The sequence below is a fragment of the Camelus dromedarius genome, chromosome 31, assembly GCF_036321535.1.
Source record: "Camelus dromedarius isolate mCamDro1 chromosome 31, mCamDro1.pat, whole genome shotgun sequence".
Classification (NCBI taxonomy): Eukaryota; Metazoa; Chordata; class Mammalia; order Artiodactyla; family Camelidae; genus Camelus; species Camelus dromedarius.
In genome coordinates this window covers 19,939,614-19,959,169 of record NC_087466.1, presented here as the reverse complement: position 1 = coordinate 19,959,169, position 19,556 = coordinate 19,939,614, and the positions used below count along the sequence as shown (strand labels likewise).

At 46.8% G+C, this 19,556-nt stretch overlaps 2 protein-coding genes across 4 annotated transcripts in view; both read right to left on the bottom strand.

The window, feature by feature from the left end:
- DNAH10 (dynein axonemal heavy chain 10) overlaps positions 1-11,858 on the bottom strand; it is a 120,660-nt gene extending 108,802 nt beyond the window's left edge. Inside the window, exons 1-5 of the mRNA XM_031442542.2 lie at positions 11,623-11,858; positions 7,932-8,018; positions 4,591-4,691; positions 3,432-3,540; positions 1,234-1,349 (exon numbers count right to left, since the gene is read on the bottom strand). Of these exons, the coding sequence (XP_031298402.2) occupies positions 1,234-1,349; positions 3,432-3,540; positions 4,591-4,691; positions 7,932-8,018; positions 11,623-11,836 (627 nt within the window). The 5' untranslated portion in view covers positions 11,837-11,858. The remainder of the gene's footprint in view (positions 1-1,233; positions 1,350-3,431; positions 3,541-4,590; positions 4,692-7,931; positions 8,019-11,622) is intronic.
- A 733-nt stretch (positions 11,859-12,591) lies between these two features.
- ATP6V0A2 (ATPase H+ transporting V0 subunit a2) overlaps positions 12,592-19,556 on the bottom strand; it is a 29,900-nt gene continuing 22,935 nt past the window's right edge. Inside the window, exons 17-20 of one of the 3 annotated variants that reach the window (XM_010986344.3) lie at positions 18,779-18,898; positions 17,391-17,508; positions 16,324-16,495; positions 12,592-15,670 (exon numbers count right to left, since the gene is read on the bottom strand). In XM_010986344.3, the coding sequence (XP_010984646.3) occupies positions 15,571-15,670; positions 16,324-16,495; positions 17,391-17,508; positions 18,779-18,898 (510 nt within the window). In that variant the 3' untranslated portion in view covers positions 12,592-15,570. The remainder of the gene's footprint in view (positions 15,671-16,323; positions 16,496-17,390; positions 17,509-18,778; positions 18,899-19,556) is intronic. The other 2 variants (XM_031442529.2, XM_064481292.1) reach the window with 2 other exon arrangements.

Below are 19,556 nucleotides of genomic sequence, written 5' to 3'. Positions count from 1 at the left end.
GCTTCACCTTTCTCCTTCACTCCTGTCATTGCCTGTATGTTTTCTCACGGATGTTCTTTCATGTAGAGGCAGAGAACTTAACTATGGTCATCACCGCTATGGCATACAGTAGGAGCTCAATGAATAGTTGCTGGAGGAACCCCTTGAGTTCTCCCCTGAGCTCCAGGCTTACACATCCTGCTTCACACTTCAACTTGGATGTCTAGGACACGTGTCAAGCTCAGCATGTGCAGAATAGAGTTCCAGGATTTTTCTCCAGGTCCCTCCAGCCCCCCATCTCAGTAATGACCCCAGCATCCTCCCAGCTGCCCAAACCCAAATCCCAAGAGTCATTCCTGTTGCTCTCTCTTCCTAAACCTCCATATCCAAGTCCTCAGCAAGTCCTGTTGGTTCCATCCCCCACGTATTCTTGACACTGTCTGCTTCCCACTCCCTCCCCGATTGAACCCTGGAGCCTAAATAACCATCCGCCACCTGGATGCTTCCATGGCCCGCTATTAGGTCTACTTGTCCCGCAAGCCCCTGAAATATGTTTTTCACACAACAGCCAGAAGGAAAATGCAGACCAGGTCATTTGATTCCCCTGTTTCAAAAACCTACCTTCCTTTCTAACCTTCCCTCACTACTGTCCAGTTGCACTGGTCTGCCTTCTGTTTCTGGACCAAGATAAGTGAGTTCCTGCCTCAGGACCTTTGCCTGTGCTGCTTTCTCTGCCCAGGGTGCTCTTGCTCCAAATCTTCACAGGTCTGAGGCCTTCAGCTCATTCACCTCTCAAATCAATGCCACTTCCTCAGAGGGGAACTTCCTGGCCACCTCTGTCCCACCCTATGACATATCCCTAACAACTTAGCAGTAGTGAATTAGCCAGTTTATGAGCTTTTTTTTAACTGGTTGTCTCTAAAGAAAGCTCAGATATCACCTGCTCAGTAAGGTCGTTTCTTGCCGCCACCACCTACACACACACAAACCACTTCTGTCACATGGCTAGGGTTTATTTTCTTCACGTCACTTGTCACCACCTGACATTTTCTTGTTTACGTGTTGATGTTTCATGTCTTTCCCCCCGTTCCTGCTCCCGGAGCTCAGGATGTCACCTGTCCTGATCACTGCTCTGCCCCAGGACCCCCAGCAGCACCGAACCTAGGAGCTGCCCACCCCCTCTTTGTGGAAACAGTGAACCAGGCGGCCCTACTCATGAAAAGTGCTGAGATTCCTTCTTCCGTCCATATTCACCTGACAGACGATGTCCTTGAGGAAACCGAGCACGTCCGCGTTTATAATTCCGTACTCCAGCGTCTCGGGCATAACTTCCATGGCTTCCTTCATGTCGGTGGCCTCGGAGATGGTCTCTAAACGGGAGCAGACGTCGGGTGTAAGGTGAGTGGAGAAACGTTTCCAAGTGCCCGGGGACCAGCTCCTTCTTCCCAAGCAGGGGATGCGCCAGGCACAGACTCGGAGCACGCGCTCATTTCTACCATCTCGGTGCCGATGAGAAAGTGATGTAAACACTGACTGTCACACTGGGGCTCATGGGGTCACACAGGCAGCGCCCACGGGCCGCACAGATGAGCTGATCTGGCTGTCGTGTCTCCAGGCGGACAAGTATACAAACAACCGGGTTTTCTAGAAATGTTCGCTGGGCTCCTTGCTTGGTCTGTCTCCCACTCCCAGCAACACCCCCCAACTCACCACCGGCGCAGCCTTCGAGTCATGGGGGTTTGAAAGACATATTTGGGGAGAGTCTACCCCTCGGCCAGGTTTTACTGGACATACATCACATCCCCCTGACCAAAAGTCAACCAGCACCAATGTCATTCTAAGTGAAGTAAGCCAGAAAGAGAAAGAAAAATACCATATGAGATTGCTCATATGTGGAATCTAAAAAAAAAAGAACATAAATATAAAACAGAAACAGACTCACAGACATAGAATACAAATTTGTGGCTGCCAAGGGGGCGGGGGGTGGGAAGGGACAGACTGCGATTTCAAAATGTGTAGATACTGACAAGCATACGCAGAATAGATGAACAAGATTGTACTGTGTAGCACGGGGAATTATATACAAGATCTTGTGGTGGCTCACAGCAAAAAAGAATGTGACAAAGAATATATATATATGTTCATGTATAACTGATAAATTGTGCTCTACACCGGAATTTGACACCACATTGCAAAATGACTATAACTCAATAAAAAAATGTAAAAGAAAAACAAAAAAGTCAACCAGCACCAATCAGCACGGTAGACACTTTAAAGGTCCCTTGGGCGCCTCCCTCAATCCAACTGGGAAACAAAACGGAAGCACCGCAGACATGTCAACTGAGGCAGCTCCGCCCGTCCGCCCGTCCCCGCGCCGGTGCCAGCATGCACCGTTCTCTACCTAATACGCTCCTTTCCATCAAGTGCTTCTTTACTGAAATAAATTTATTTTAAAGGGAAACTAGGTGAAAAATCCAATGTGGAAAAGAAGGACAGGGGGAGGGTACATAGCTCAGGGGTAAAGCACACGCGTGCTGAGCAGGCACGAGGTCCTGGGTTCCATCCCCAGTGCCTCCATTTAAAAAACAATTTTTTTCTAAAGAGATACAATTTTTTTAAAAGAAAAAATATTTTGTAATGAGGAAAACTTGACATCAGTGAAAAATAACTATTAAAAATATTACATAGCTATTTTTAAAAAATTTTGTCTGAAAATGTCTTGTTTTTATTTAAGGACAAAAATTGAGACGTCATGTATATATTTGTACATGGAGAAAAAAATACCAGGAAGGAGTTTACAGAATCTTGGTCATCGCTATTATCATAATTCAGCGGCCCCGGGGCTGTGTGGCCCGGAGGCCTGAGGGCTGCCTCTGGGAAGGTCCCAGGCCCCAGAGGCCTGAGGTCGGCCAGCTTTTTGAGAAGTCCCTCAGCCCACACACCCACTCCTGTCCCCTCTAGAGGACAGGGTACAGATTTTAGCCACACCTGCTTCGTCTATTTAATAGTTTGTCCTTTTCTATTTGAGAACTATTCCATAGTACGGATGTACCAGAGTCGGTTTATCCGCGCATCAGCTGATGCACACCTGGATTGCTTCAACTTTTTGATTATTATGAATAAAGTCTCTAGCAACATTCATGTACAAAAAAATAAATAAGTAAAAATTTAAAAGGTGGTGAGAGTAAACAGTAACAATGTCGGGGCAGATGCCATTGCTACCTGGTATATGTCCTGACATGACCAGGAAAGCATCAAAAGTGTGGACTGGGGGTTGCAAACACTTCAAGTGAGTGGGTGAATCTGCAAACATGGACTCCATGAATAATGAGGATTGACTGGACTAATAAAAAGGTGATATTCGCAAGAGCGTGTGAAAATGAAGATACTCAGTCATGTACACACACACACACACACACACACACACACACACACTCACATAGGAGAGGTACCTTTTGTATTTCTGAGGAAAAACACCACATTCTGGTCCAGAAATTCCTCAGGAACAGGAGTACAAAGCACGTGGAGATACGTCTTTTCCACAATGTGCTTAACAGTTTTCTGAAACACCGGGGACAAGAATGTCACACTGAGATGCCCCCGTTCCCCTGAACGACCTGCTCTTCAGGGACACCTGAGCCGTCCCCTGAATGCAGCAGCAGGGCTCAGCCCCAGCAGCACTAGCGGACCGCACACGGGAGCAGCCAGGCTCTGAACTCTAAGCCTGACTCTTCCATTAATCAGTCAACACAGCTACCCTTGAATCAACTGACCTGAGAAATGCCCTGATAGAGCTTTTCTGGGCTACAAATTGCAACAAACCAGTCCTGAATTTGTTTTTGGGGGGGGTATATTCACGGAGCACTTGAGTGTAATTTCACTGAGCACAGGTCAGGCCAAACACTTACCTCTTAGCTTTATGCTCCATCCCTGGAGCTTGTGCAGAAAAGGCTTAACTCAGCAGGCCTGGATTGTCCAAACCCCGCACATTCCGAAGGTGCTCAAGACTGGCCCTGAACCAGCTCCTGGGTGATAGCCTCTAAGCTTTTGGAACATCCTGGCTGACGTGAGTGTCTTTGTATACACAGGGCCTGGGTCATGCCGGACACTTCACACTAGCAAGGTGATTGATGGTGAACGCCTGCTTTTGTTCGCCTGGGGCCCTGGGTCACGCTGCGTCTGACTCACTGCAGACCCCTCATGCCTACATGACTGAGCCCCCGTAAAAACCGCGGACATCGAGGCATGCTTGAGCTTCCCTGGTTGTGGTTGGTGCAACGGCCTGCGTTGTCACGCATGGCTGCTGGGGAATTAGAGCTGTCCTCGCAACCCACCGGGAGAGGGCAGCTGGCAGCTAGGACCTGCTTCCCCTGGGCCGGGCCCTCTGTGCCTTTTCCTCTGTTGATGCTAATCTGCATCTCTTCACAATAACCGTGAGAATAAAAGCTTTTCTGGGTCCAGTGAGTGGTCTTGGGGCCCCCCCATGCAGGATTTTGTCGTCCCCTTTCCCACCCAACACGTTCCCTGTATGAACGGTGTCAGTTACCCAGGCCCACCAGAGAGCGCGGGACTCCCATCAGCCCACCCGAGAGGACAGAGGGCCCCACGCACCTTGGCGGGGACATTTTCTACACCCTCTTGGTCCGTTTCTTCACCCTCCAAGCTGATGGAAGGCTGATTTGTGGAATTCGTCCTCAGCTGAGAAGACCTAGCTGCAAAACACATTCAATGTGCAAGATGAAATACTTGGAAACGTAGGTTTCCGACCGTCAAGACCAGACGTCCATCTTGTATGAGAGCATGTTTCATTCAACAGGCCTGTTATTGAAAAACCGTATGCTCGTTTTTTACAAATAAATCCTACTGTGGCCTGGATGTACGTTATAATTGGGAGAGTTGTGCTGCGGTTTTGATGGGTCCTCAGTTGGAAATTTAACATCTGTGCTCATTTGTGTTGTATGTACACGTGCTCCAGCTACAGTGTCCAATGCGTTATGTCTCTGAGATTTTTGCCTAGAAAGGGGTTTTACCCTTCAGACGAGAATTATGGATAACGTGTTAGCATTTGCTCCTTTTTCACTATAAAATGTGAAACTTGTAGGGAATGAAAAGTCATCTTAATAAAATGAATGTATACCTCTTAAGTCTAACTGTTACTGGTGGGGATCTGGAAACCTCGTGGCCCGCCAGTCACAGCCCTGAGAGCTTCCGACGAGTCCACTGACTGAAGAGAAGGGAGCACTTTTCCCCCACGGTTCTGCTCTTCCTTTGAAAGGTGATGGACAAAGTCAGTGCGGCTCTGGGGTCTGAGTCCTCTCTGCTGTGGGTTTTCTCAACCATAAAATGGGACAGTAACATCCACTGGTCACACTGGGGAGAACTCAATTAGAGCTGGCTCTCAGAGGAAACAGCCCACAGCCACCAGAACCAGCTTCATCAGAGCGCAAGCAACAGCCTGCAGCCAAAAATACACTGAGGCCACCGAGCTGTACACTTAGAAGTGGTTAAAATGGTAAGTTTTACAGTATGGAGGGTCCTTAAAAAACCAAAAATAGAGTAGTTCCCATATGACCCAGCGATCACATTCCTGGGCATATATCTGGAGAAAACTCCAATTCAAAAAACACACATGCACCCCAATGTTTATAGCAGCACTGTTTACAACAGCCAAGACATGGAAACAGCCTAAATGTCCATGGACAGAAGCAGTGGTATATATACACAATGGAATACTACTCAGCCACAAAAATGAATGAAATGATGCCACTTGCAGGAACATGGAGGGACCTAGAGATTATCATGCTAAGTGAAGTAAGTCAGACACAAAAAGACATATCACATGATATCACTGATAGGTGGAATCTAAAAAAATGACACAAATGAGCTTATTTACAAGCCAGAAACAGACTCACAGACATAGAAAACAAACTTGGTCACCAAAGGAGGAAGAGGGGGAGGTAAATTGAGAGTCTGGGATTAGCAGATACAAATCACTATATACAGAATAGATAAACAACAAGGTCCTACCGTACAGCACAGGGAACTATATTCAATAGCTTGTAATAGCCTATAATGAAAAAGAGTATGTGCGTGTATGTATATAAAACTGAATCACTATGCTGTGCACCAAAAACTAACACAACATTGTAAGTCAACTACAGTTCAACTAAAAAAAAAAAAAGCTAGTATGCAGTTTTTTTAAAAAGGTTAAGTTTTATGTATGTTTTAGCACGATAAAAAGAAAAGAAAAAAATACACTTAAATATCAACTTGGAAGGAATGTTAATTTGCTTTGTTGAAGACTTTCCTGACCTTTTTCTCCAAGGTCTCAACCCTAACCCTCCCAAGACTTCCCTGATCACGGATTTACTGGCGTCAAAGTAGAAGTAAATATGGCCAAGGACCTCAGGATCACTGTCATCAAAATCCAACCTAGACAAGTCTTAGTAAGAACAGACAGTCTGGATTTCTAAACCAGCATTCCTCCCGGCCCTCCAGTCTTTACTAGGGAAGGGATTATGTTTTGGTTAAAAATAAATTTTTCTGGTGGGGGAGGGTATAGCTCAAGTGGTAGAGCGCATGCTTAGCACGCACGAGGTCCTGGGTTCCATCCCCAGTACTTCCTTGAAAAATAAAAATAAGAAAAAACTTAATTACTCACCCCCTGCCAAAAATAAAAATTAAATAGATAAATAAATAAATGAATAAATTCTTCTGAAAAAAATTAAGATGACTATAGGAAACATTGCCCATCACCCAAATCCTTCATCGCCTCTGATTTTCAAATCCTCCATATCTTGGTAAAGTGTTGTGTGTAACCTACAGCTTCTGCAGGTGTAAGGAAAGGGGAGTTACGGGAGCAATGGGGGAACAGGGGGCTTGCTTAGCTCTGCTGGCGACCTGGTACTTAGGTTCCATCGTTCTTTGCTGTGGGGCCAGACCTGCGCATTGTAGATCAGCAGCGTCCCTGCCCTCAACCACTGGATGCCAAGCGCCCCCACCCTCCAGCTGTGACAACCAAAAATGACTCCAGACATCACCAAATGCCCCCTGGGGGCCAAAACCGCCCCCCCCCCAGTTGAGAACCACTACATAGAGAACTGGGTCAGAACGAGTAATCACGGCCACTTCATCACGACAGGACAACAACTCAAAGCCGGCAAAGGACCGGAGTGTCACAGCAACCTCTCTGGTTTAGACAATACGATTCATTAACAGCAAAAGCCTTGACTCAGGCCTCAGATCGGCCAAAAGACATGGCATCGGTCGTTTGCACAACGGAAGCCCTCCCTACACAGTGTTCTCAGTTGAGCTGTCTGAGACACTGCCTGTACCAGACTGGCTGTCTTGCCGTCACGGCTGTACCGGGTGGAGCACTGCTCCCCCTCCCCAGGTCATGCCCACCCAGAACCTCAGAATGTGACCGTATTTGGAAGTAGTTAGCTAGGACGAGGTCGTGCTGGAGAGGGTGGTCCCTGAATCCAATGGCTGGTGTCTTTGTAAGAGAAAGGAGGAGGTTCAGACACACACACAAAGACAGCCACGTGCCGGCAGGGGCAGAGACTGGAGGGATGTGTCTACAAGCCAAAGAATGTCAAGGACTGCTGGCAAACACCAGAAGCTGGGAGAGGCCTGGACGGATCCCCCCAGCAGGGCTTTCGGAGGGGACACAGCCCTGCTGACACCTTGATTTTGGGTGTCACCCTCCAGAACTGTGAGAGAAGACACCGCTGTGCTTCTAAGCCACTCAGTCTGTGGTCTTTGGTGATGGGAGCTCCGGGTAACTCATAACAAGCCTATTCACATCCAGCACCTTCTCCTTGTCCTTCATACCAAGCCTGAGCTTCTTAAAAGGAAACAGGAGAAACTGATTGTCGTCGGGGCAAGCGGACCCCACCTCCGGGTGAACGCCCCCAGCTCCGCTCGCCCCCGGCGCCGCGCCCAGGCCCCACCTGATGCTCTGTCCGCCCTCTCTGTTCTTCGTGGTTCAGTCTCTTCTTCCTCCTCTTCCCCCTCTGACCAGGCAGGAATCTCGCCGTCTGCAGAGCCACATAAAAAGAAAGAAAAAAATAGAGCATAATTGTTTCCTGGCCTGACACGCGGGACATCCCTGCTCTCCTTGGCGCTGGGGGTCGGGACGTGGCCCGGGAGAATCGCGCATATTTCGGGCTGTTGGAGGAGGTCATGGAGAGGACGAGCCCGCTGGCTGCCCCTCGAGGTGCTCCCCTCGCGCTGCCCTGTCCTTGGGAAGTCTCCCTGCCCTCCTGCCCACCGTGGGAGCCGTCGCACGGACACACCCGGAGAGAGCAGGTGTGGTTGAGCCCTCCGACGGTGTGGGTGCCTGCACCCCACGAAGGCTGCTCTGCAAACGAAGATGGCGGTGGGCGGGCGGGCGGGGACCGCGCCCCACGGCGCCCAAGACAGGCCTTGATGCAAGTTCCCTGCCTGTTAAAAGCGCCACCTACCGATCTGGAGTGGCCGCCCCTGTGCTCTGTCCCTCCTCGCCCTCCGTGTACTGGGGTGGCTTGCGAACCAACACGCAGTCACACAGGTGTCACTGGAGACATCCTTGCACACACCCACTCAACCCGCTGTTCCACTCTTATAAATCTATTCCACAGAAATACAGAGAGTGTACAAAGGTAGATGCACATTGTTACGTTGTTTGTAAAATAAAATACTGTGGAAGGATAAATGTCCATTCATTAGGAAGTGGATAAATAAAACATGGTACATCTATGGACTTAAAATCTACAAAGTTATGTAGATCTGTATGATGATGATGATAGACACATAGACAGACCGACAGATAGACAGAAGACAGATAGACAGACAGATAGATAGATAGGTAGGCAGACAGACAGATAGATAAACAGATCGGTTGATTTTGAAAAAGACCTGGCAGGATATACACCAAACCACCAACAGCGGCTACAAATAGGAGCAGGGCTTAGGGGAGAGTGAAGAATTGCTTTCTCACTTTTTACTTTCTATGTTTCCGAATTCTATATTATGTGAACTTTTAAGAGAACATCTTCCAATAATACTTCCTGGAAGTATTAATGTCTTAATATTGTGCAATTTTTTAACTACTGTGTGATTTTGCAATTTTTTAAAAAATCACTGTGTAAAAATGTAAGCAAGTTATTAAGTGATATATACAGTGTGATTCCATTTTGTTATTTCAAGAAACAACACGTGCTTACATCCGAGAACAGCACCTGTTCTGGCTGCAGCTAGTCTGGACACCGCTCTTTCCTCGCAACCACCCTCCCTATTTGTCTCCATCTGTGTCATTTTTAACCAGAGCAGAGAGAAGTCTTTACCAGCAGAGGGGCAGAAATAGGAAAGAGGGATGAAGGAACACGCACTGGCCCCACTCCAGGTCCCTTGGACACACCAGAGACCCCAACAAGGATCCAGTAAAACTGTCCAAGTGTCCTCGTGAGCCTTACTGAGCAGACGGTAAGTGACAATGTGACACACGGAGCTGGGGAGGAGGTCCCCTCTCCCCACCTCTGTTCAGAACCCAACACCCAACCTCATTCTGGTGCCTCCAGGATCGGCAGCTTTGAGTTTCCAGGGACAGCATCCTTAGCAAGGAACACGTTGGCATCCTCCTGGTGTGGTGACAGTGAGAAGAGCCAGAAAAGGAGGGAAGAATGGGGGGAGGAGGGTGTAGGGACAGACCTGAACCAGACACAGCCCTCAGGGGATTTCCAAGCTCGCTTTGGAGGAATTAAGTGAAACTATTGGGCTACACACGTGTTAGTATACACAGCACAGAAAACAGCCACCGAACTGCTAAGGGAAGCCTTCAGAGGTCGCAAGAAGTCCAAGCCACATCCATTCTTAGGGCCTTGGTATATATATATGTATTTTTTAAATATACAAAACCAGGGTTACTGAAGTTTGGTACGTGTAAAATGGTCAGTCCTGTTAGTGTATCTTTGTACCCACAGTTTCACTTGGCGATAAGGATAGAGTCTAAATTCAAGGTCCTATTGTTAGGGGGAGGGTATAGCTCAAGTGGTAGAGCCAATGCTTAGCATGCATGAGGTCTTGGGTTCAATCCCCAGTACCTCCTCTCAGAATAAATAACTATTAAATAATCCTAATTACCTCCCACCACCAAAAATTTAATTAATTAAATAAATAAACTTTAAAAAAAATTCAAGGTTCTATTGTAATGTAACTTCTGAGTCCAAAGGTCTGTCAGAGGGGAAACCATAAAAAAACTAGAGAGGGTTGGAGGGTATAGCTCAGTGGGAGAGCACGTGCTTGGCATGCAGGAGGTCTGGGTTCAATCCCCAATACTGTGTTTTGTGTTTTTTTTTAATTTATTTATTTGGTGGGGGGGAAGGTAATCAGGTTTATTTATTAATGGAGTTAGTGGGGATTGAACCCAGGACCTCCTGCATGCTAGAAATATACTCTACCACTGAGCTATACCCTTCCCTGCCTAGTGCCTCTGTTAAGGGAAAAAAAGGGGGAAAAAAGAAAAAGAAAAAACTAGAATGCTAGAGTTCAAAATGTTATGAAGGTCATCTCTCTGGGTGTCATTTGCAATTTGTTATTGTTATTTGTGGGTTTGTATTGTTTTACAATGAACATGTGTATTATTTTGTGCCAAGGATGTGTATTTAAAATAAATGAATGTGCCTACTACTTTTTAAGGAAAAAAAGAAGTTCTGCCTGGCACCACCATCCCACCCCGTGAAAGGCCCTAGGGGATCCAGAAGCCTCATGAAGATGCCGCGAGACTAGCACCGGGGGCTGATACTGACGGCTCACACCACACAAACGCCTTCCCAGACAACTGTGCTGACCCAGTGCTCCTGCTGGGAGAGAACTGGCCTGTTTCCCGGACTCCTTCCCCAACAGGCACCTTTCTGAGTGTCCCTGCACCCTGTCCTGTCTTCCCACCTGCACCCCAGGCCCTCTCTGTATCCCTGGGCTGGACTAGCCACCTCCACTGAGGGTCCTGAGCATCCAGTCACTGTCATTTTTATCTGAAATGCTAAAATGTTCAACGTAAACATTTAAAATCCACTGTGATATTTTAAACCTTTGTTTTGGCGTTACTTGACAATACCATGTCGTCAGGGGCCTGGAAAGTCAGGAAGGGGTGCTCTTCTCCACCCGGGGAGACCCTGCCACCATCGGGGAGAGTGAGGATGAAGTGTCCCTCTCAGACCCAGAGCCATTTCTCTGTCCGTCTGTTGCACTTCATTGGACAGTGACGCAGACTCTTCCGAGTCTTTACTGACTATGTTACCCTTGCGGGTGAGCCATTTAACCCTCTCTGTGTCAGTTTGCTCATCTGTAAAATGGGGGTAACAATACATCCACTTCATGGGATTAACAAGTTGATGTAAGCGTTTGGAACTGTACCTGGTACAGAGTAAGAGCTAATTAAGTGTTTGCTGTGATTATTTATTCAAGGTCGGACTTTCCAAGTGGGCTGTGAGCGCCTGCCCAGTTCATCCAGTGCCTGGACAGTGCCTGCACGCGGTGGGCGACGATAAACACTTCCGGACTGCACTGGAGGCCAAGGTTGGCGGGTGGGCTGGGGTCTCGCGTTCCCCGCGGGGAGGGAACAGGACAGGAGGGGCGCGGCGGGAGGGCGGCCGCGGAGCTCACCGATCTCCACCTCCACCTCCTCGGGCACCACCTTGCGGTAGAAGAAGAGAGTCGAGGCGCCCTCCTCGTCGCTGCTCTGGTTGAGGAAGTGCAGGATGAGTTCCTCGACCTCGCCGTCGTTGCGGTTCAGCAGCTCCTCGAAGAGCTGAGGGTCTCTGAGGCCGAAGGCGTTGTAGACGCGGTCGCGCATCCACAGCACCCGCAGGTCGTCCATGGCGCGGCAGGGCGGGCAGCGCCGGGCTCAGGGGGCCGAGCGCCGGGCAGGCGTCCGTGGCGACGGCGCCCCTAGCAACGGGCGCCCCGGCAACGGCCGCCGCAGGCGCGGGGCGCGTCGTCCACTGGGCGCCTGCCCACGGGCCCCGCGCCCGCAGCCGCGCGAACCCGCGGGTGGCGCGGAGCCCCTGGGGAGGGCCCGGGGCGCCCCAGCCTGCGCGCCGAGTGGGGCCGGGGCTCTTTTCCCCCGAGGGCGCCCCCTTCCTCCTGGGAGGACCAAGGTAGGCAGGGCGGCCTCACGCAAGCCCCCGGGACGGGGACAAAGGCGTGGGGGACTCAGATGCCTTGACCCAGGGCGGCCTACAGCTGACCTCGTGGTGCGCCAGGAGCCCTGTAAGTGCTGGGTGCGCAAGGCCTCCTGTGATTCCCACCACCACCCTATCTGGGAGCGTCCTGCCCGTTTTGTCGATAAGGAAAGTGGCAAGAGGGGTGACAAAGTCACAGTATCTGGGAGGTGGTAGAGGCAAGTTGAACGCGAGGAAGGGCTATAGTCTGAGCCCTCGGTCACTATGGATCAAGGGGCGTCAGAAAAGCAAGGCATTGGAAGATTTCCAAGTAGGGGCAAGTTCCTTCTGGTATACCAGAATCAGGGAGGGGGGAGCCCCAATAAGGGACACTGGTGTGCAGGATCAGAGAAGGAGCCCAGCGCTTCGGCTTTCTGGCAACGCCAAGGTATAATAAAACAAAACGCCCACGTTTCAAAAATAGAGATGTATTTATTTCTCATTAGTAAAAGGAAGTTCAATACTGATAGGAAGATGCAGGTTTGTCCTTTCATGCATTTGTGGATCTTTAACTTGTTCACTGTTGTTTCCCTCAGTTGAGCCCTTGGATTACTAGGCTGATCCTAAGAACCCAGCCTTCTTACTGGATTTCCCCAACAAGGAACAAGTGGAATGTTCTACATGTTTCTCAAAATTCTAAACCAAAGTTCAGCATCAGTGGCCTGGCTCTTGTAAAATTATTACTCCAAAATGTCTTGATTTTCATCAGCTTGAATTAGGATTTCTTAATAACTTTGCTGGAGATACACCAGATGGCATGCAAGCAAACCTGGCTTTATATTTTTAATAAAGAAAGTTGCTTTTAAAAGCAGACCGTAGAAGAGTTGTAGAAGTTATTTCTTGTTTCTGTTTTCTAAAATCAATCAGGCCCTAAAATGTCTGAATATTTAATTCTTAAATTTGTAAACATAAGAGTTACCTATGCTGTATTTGGTCTACGCCTTATTAAACTACTGCAGAAGGAAAACTGAGACCATAATGTTGTTATAAAACACACACTCCAGAAATGAGGACAGAGTGACATTCAGTGAAAGGTGAGTCTCCTCAAAGTTCATGAGAGGCCAGTCCTCCGGCTCTGTGCGAGCCTCATGAAACACCCTCTGCACTCCTTAACTGACCACCATCACATCACCAAAAGGACCTTCATCGCCCTTGCGGGGTGAAATCAAACTCTGCTTTACTGAAGAAATTCCTTGGACTTTTATTTGAGGCTGAACACGTGAATGAAAACTGGGAAACGTGACAGTTGTGACATTTTGAGTTAGGAAAATAAACAGATATTTAGCATCATCCAGACAACTGACCATTTTCCCTCTGCATATTTGCTATCAAGGGAATGAGGTTATATCTTAAAAGTTGAATGTACAACAGTTCTACCAAACAGCTTACAAACAAAACAGAGCAACTGCTCTGGTAACATGACCTCGGAACCAGGAGCTTTATAGAGAAAGAAAATTCACCCTGGTGCCTAAAATATACCATCAAACTATAATTCTAGAGAATTCTTTCACTAAAGTTAGGGCTAATAATTCGTCTTTTATGTCATTACATCCTACATAACCACTACATAGTTTTCAATTGAAAAATGACCCTTCACTCTGTTCTATACCCTGATGGAGGCGTTAACTGGAATTAAAAAGTGTCCCCCGTGACAATTTCCAGCAGGGGCAGTAAAAAATTCTAGCAGATACTGTATGCCTCTTGTTTACTAGTCAGCAGTGAGATTATGGGTTTCCTAGGGATAAATTAGTTACCATTTTATTACAACAGACCCTTGGAGTAAAGTAATAAAAATAGGAAATTATGAGGGACAAGTTTGCCTGGAAGGCATTATTCACCCAACAAAAGCATCCAACATTACACCTTTCTGGGGAAACTTAACTCTGAGGGCAGAATCATTTTCAAGAGTTTCACCAGCATTGTTTTATGCTTGAAATTTTAACACAAAGGACAAAACCCAGTAATCCCAAACTAGCTTTGGGTTAACATCTCATGGAGAAGTAGCATGGAGTCTTTACTACAATTAAAAAGGTTTGATGTCAGAGTCACAGTTATGTCATGATGTTGAGCTCACGCCTCTCAGCAAATAGGCCTTGAAATTACCTGAAAAGACAAGCTTAAACTCAGGGCCTCATGATCTTAGCCTGTAATGAAAGCCCCAAGTCCCACCACCAGCCAGGGTGGAGCGGTAGGGGGACAAGCAGCCTTTTCATGCGTGTTACTCAACATTGTCAGGAAAGTAAAAATAATTTCTTTTTAAAAATAATTATCTAAAACCAATTATAGTAAAATATGAAAAATGAACATAATTTATCAGAACAGAGAATAGGTCAAAATGTTCAGTAGGATTGACTCAAGTGAAAAGATGAATTTAAACTAAAGGTTATAAATTAATGGCTTAGTAAGAATTGGTTTTCAACTGAACTAAAGTTTTTAAAAGTTCAAATGCCTTTATCAGACTTTTATTTAGAATTAGTCTGAAAGGGAAACCATATAATTATACTGTTCTCAAGGACAGGTGCAATCTCTTCATGGTAAAATATCTTAATTTACATTTTATTATAAAAATATACAAAATACTACTTTTTTTTAACCTCTCCTTCACTCAGTATAAACCCCTTTTGGTTCAGTAACACTAGCCAAGCTGGTCACTAAGTTCAAATCATATCCATATTACATGTTGTACAGTAACACTGGGTTTTAAGGCTCAGTACACAGTTTATCTTCCCAAACATACAATTATCATAATTGGTTTTATGTCAGTATAACAGGGTAAGGGTCTTTAAAAAAATATGAAGTGGGATAACCATTTGTTCTATGTTATTTTATCCCATTTTCTCCAATTATTAAAACAAGACAAAATTGTAGAAACAATTCTACTTGCAATTCTAGATAGCATACAATTTAAAAAGTCTGCATACTTTTAGTCAGGCAAAATAGATGTGAACCTTTTTGATTATCCACCATCAAATTTTTTAAAAAACTACTTAATTTCAGCTATTAGAAAATATTTCTCTGACAACTTCAGGTGACAGTATAACTCTGTTTTTTTTTTAATAATGTGAAAAGGAATCAAGTATCTAAGACCATCTTCAATTAGCCATTCCAAATTGGCTTCTCTCCCCGAAGCCTGTATTTTTAAAAATAACTTTTAACGTAACTTTTGGCATTAACTTACATTTGCTCTTCATAAAAACTGAAAGAAATTTATGTATCTGAAACTGACAAACTTCACAAAATCTCTCACGTAAGAGGAAGAGGTATAGCTCACGGAATCGTCTGGCTAGCTCATAAGGCAATCAATGAAGATGGAGTTCTTCCTACTGTCAATTTAACAGAAGTGAAATTCTGCAACATGATATCTGAAAGCTTGCTGGATACAGAAATCTGATCATGCCACGTCGTCACTGAACTTCGAAGACAGTAATCTGAATGAGAAAGGAACAAATTTGGTGCCTGCACCAACGTAGAACTTGTTCTGAAATTCTACCCTAAAAAAAAGGAGAAAAAAAAATCCCATGTATTAATAACAGGTTGTGAATAGCATGTCCCATATTTCTTAAGACAACATTTAGAAGTTTAAAAAAAAGTTCCTGTGCTTCTGAAATTCCTTCATTCCGTATGTGCTCTTGGCACAAATACTTTTACATAGATAAAATCCACACACATGCCCGGCCCTGTGGTGGCTTCCTCATGAGGGAAACAGCGACATCCCACCCCACCTCCCAGGCTGTGGACATACACACAAGCATCAGGAACCTCTCCCCGTCTCAGTAACTGGATACACAGACAAGTAATCTGATGGATACTGTGAAACACCAAGAAATATGAAGGAAGTATTCCACAATAAGGGAAAACAATGTCAGAACCAAAGTGAGTCGAAAGTATGACATACACACAATTACTCGGCGAGCATAAACTTGCTTTTACATGTCGGTGACAACAGTTCAGAACCAAATTCAATTTTAACTCAGGGGATCTGCATACAGACTCCAACACTGGGAAGGGAAGAACTAGCCTAAGTTATGCATGTATCATTATTACACACACACATACAAAGCTTTGGAGCTATTCTATGTATATATACATGGGGAAGGGTTGATTTTTTTTAAATAGCAGTTCCAAAGCTGAACTCCAAACTCACCAGTGGAGGCGTATGGCGTGAAGAAATGCAGAAAGTCCTTCCATCATCAAAAGGATGAAAACTGTCAAAACTGCAAAGAGGGCCGTCATCGGGAGCAGCAGCAAGACCCCGTGAGTCGTGTCCACTCGGAGGCCGATGCGCATCAGCATGGCCCACAGGACATCAGATAGCTCTGCAAGGGATCACTCTGCAGAGGTCACTCCCGCCTACATTCAGTGAGTCAGCTCGGCTAGCTAGGGAGGGGGCTTCCTCCTGACAATTCTGAATTGTTCTCCCTAAGATAAATACACACCCACATAATATAGATGTAATCTGCTTCTCGTGTGAAAGTTAATCAGCAACTTGATGGCTTCAAACACCGAGGAAGACCTGACATTTCAGAGGAATCAGAGGCCCGGCCTGCCGAGAGAGAGAGCCGGACCCAAGTGGGGGTCCAGGTGGTTCTGCCCCAGGGCAGCACCGGGCCAGACAGCAGGAAGCTGGGCGTCAGTCCTGACTCTGCCACTGACTGCCTGAGTGGGTGACCCCGCATCAGCACTGACCCTCACTGGGCTTTGTACCCCGACGCACAGTTGTGTACTGTCATAGCTGAAATTTCAACCGTGTGCTGGGGGACTGGTGCTACTTAACTAAACCGTGGTGACTGAAATTTGTGCAACATCAGAACCATGCAAAAGGGGGAATGCCTGCCATCAAAATTATGAATCAGTATTGTTTTAGGACTTGCTGGACATAATTAGACAGTCATACTTCGTAAGGCAGGGTGGGACAAAATAACAGTGACGGTCAGAGCAGAGGGTGTGAAATGCCCACAACCAGGCGCTCCCAAGCCTCCTCAGTCCCAGTGAGATTTTTCATAGCACCCTAGAGCCCAGAGAAATGCCCAGATCAGTGCATTAGGTAGTTAAGTCCAAACAACTTAATAGTCCCAGTTCACACAGTATCTGAAAGACAGCACTATCTCCCTCCTAAATTTAAGATGCCCCATGGTGCCCCCATGAGTTGACCAAGGTGCTATGGGGCATCTCGGCAGAGTTGGGGAAATGCAGGTCGAAGCAAACACTTACGTGCGTGAGCCAGACTGAGAGCCCAGAGCCTCAGGTACGAAGCGGTGTTGGAGATGCAGCCCAGACAGTACTCGATGGAATGGATGACTTGGGTCATTAATATTTCTCCAAAGTTAAACTGAGAGAGATCACATGACATGCGTTAGAACCCGCAGGTGACACACATACGTCCACAAGTTAAAAGTCTGCTCCACTTTCAGGATTACAAAGTACTGGCTTCTGGTATCCCAGTGAGAATGTGCTGGAGTGTGAGGAAAAGGGAATCACAAGATCTGAGTTCTCCCCACAGCTCTGCCACTGACCAGCCCCACAGCCGGCAGAGCTCCTGCCCTTCGTCCCCAGGCCGCGGTGTCTCACATGCAAACCGAGGGCACTGGATCGCAGCTGTGACCACGACCCTCAGACAGCTCGACAAGGTTCCTGAGCTGCTCTCCGCAATCACAAAGCATCTATGAAGAAACAGACATCCACCAAGCCCGAGATGAGGAGGCCATGAGTGTGTGTGAGCGTCTAACAGGTAAGAGCATTCCTAACACACGTCTGCCGGGGAAGCTGCAGGTCCCTGCCGAGGGAGAGGCTGCGGGACATGGGGTAAGATGCTCATGCTCTTCCCAGCTCTGCTTTTTGTCTTCCTATGATCTTAAAAAGTTAATTATTAACTGTCCCAAACTAAAACACTAAAGTACCTAATAATTACAGAAGGTTGACTCTAAGAAATTTTGTTTAGTCCTCATCGAAGAGGCAAAAAAGTTCCCAAGAAGATAAAGCAGACCAGACAGGCAGAGCTGCTCTGCTCCGTCTGCCCAGGACTGTGCTTCCTTCAGTGGGGGGACCGCTGCTTCTCCCATCTGACCCTGGATCCCTGGCCACAGCCCTGAGGGCTGACCTGTGCACCCCCAAAATCCATACGCTGAAGCCCTAACCCTTGGTGTGACCGTGTTTAGAGACAAAGCCTTTAAGGAGGTCATTAAACTGAAATGAGGTCATAAGGACGGGGCCTGTCCCAATATGACCGGTGTCCTTGTAAGAGGAGGAAGAGACACCTGACACGCAAACACAGTGAACAGGCCACATGAGGACACGGCAAGGAGGCAGCCGTCCACAAGGCAAGGAGAGAGGCCCCGGGAGAAACCAACCCTCCAGCACGGGGACCCTGGGCCTCCAGCCTCCAGAACTGTGAGAAACACTGAGAGCAACCAAGTGTTGCCCCCAAATCCTTCTATTATGACGACACCGTATGACCAGAACAGCACCTGAAAAGCTTAGAGTAATAGTTTTGTAGCTTTGGGTCTTTTTTTTAAGACTATTATCATCACTCCCATCAAGACGATTACCTCGATGAGAGCCTGGCTCCTTGTCCTACGTCATCGACAGTAACAGAAACTTACCTCCTCACACGTCACTTCTCTACACCCATCTTCCATCTGGTTGCTTCCCCCTTCTATGTCTTGGCTTCCCAACAGAGAAACTTCTTCCTCGCTGTCTTTCCTTACAAGCGTGTAACCACTCTAAAAATAGCCAACAGGACACAGAGTCGGTGCCTGCACAGTCACAGGCCGTGACAAAGTCACAGTCAGAGCCCCTTCGTTTCTCTTAACGATTCAGCCCTTTAGGAATAAAAAAGTTCTTCACAAGAAAATGAGCATATCATACCCATGAGGATGGCTACACACACACACACACACACAAAGTGTGGCTTAGGGTGTGAAGAAACTGGAATTCTTGTGTATTGCTGATGGGAGTATTAAAATGGTGCAGCCACTGAGGAATGCAATTTGGTGCTTCCCCAAAAAATTAAACGTAGAGTTACCATTGGATCCAGCAATTCCATTTCTGGGATACACCCAGAAGAAAGGAAAACAAAGACTTCAACAGATATCTATACACCCATGTTCACAGCAGCATTATTCACAACAGCCAAAAGGCAGAAACAACCCAAGTGCCCATTCATGGATGAACTGATAAGCAAAATGTGGTCTATCCATACAATGGAATATTATTCAGCCTTGAAAAGGAAGGAAATTCTGACACATGCTACAACATGGATGAACCCTGAAGACATTATGCTAAGTGAAATAAGCCAGTTACAAAAGGACAGATATGATTCCACTTATATATATGAGGTACCTAGAGTCAAATTCATAGAGACAGGAAGTAGAAGGGTGG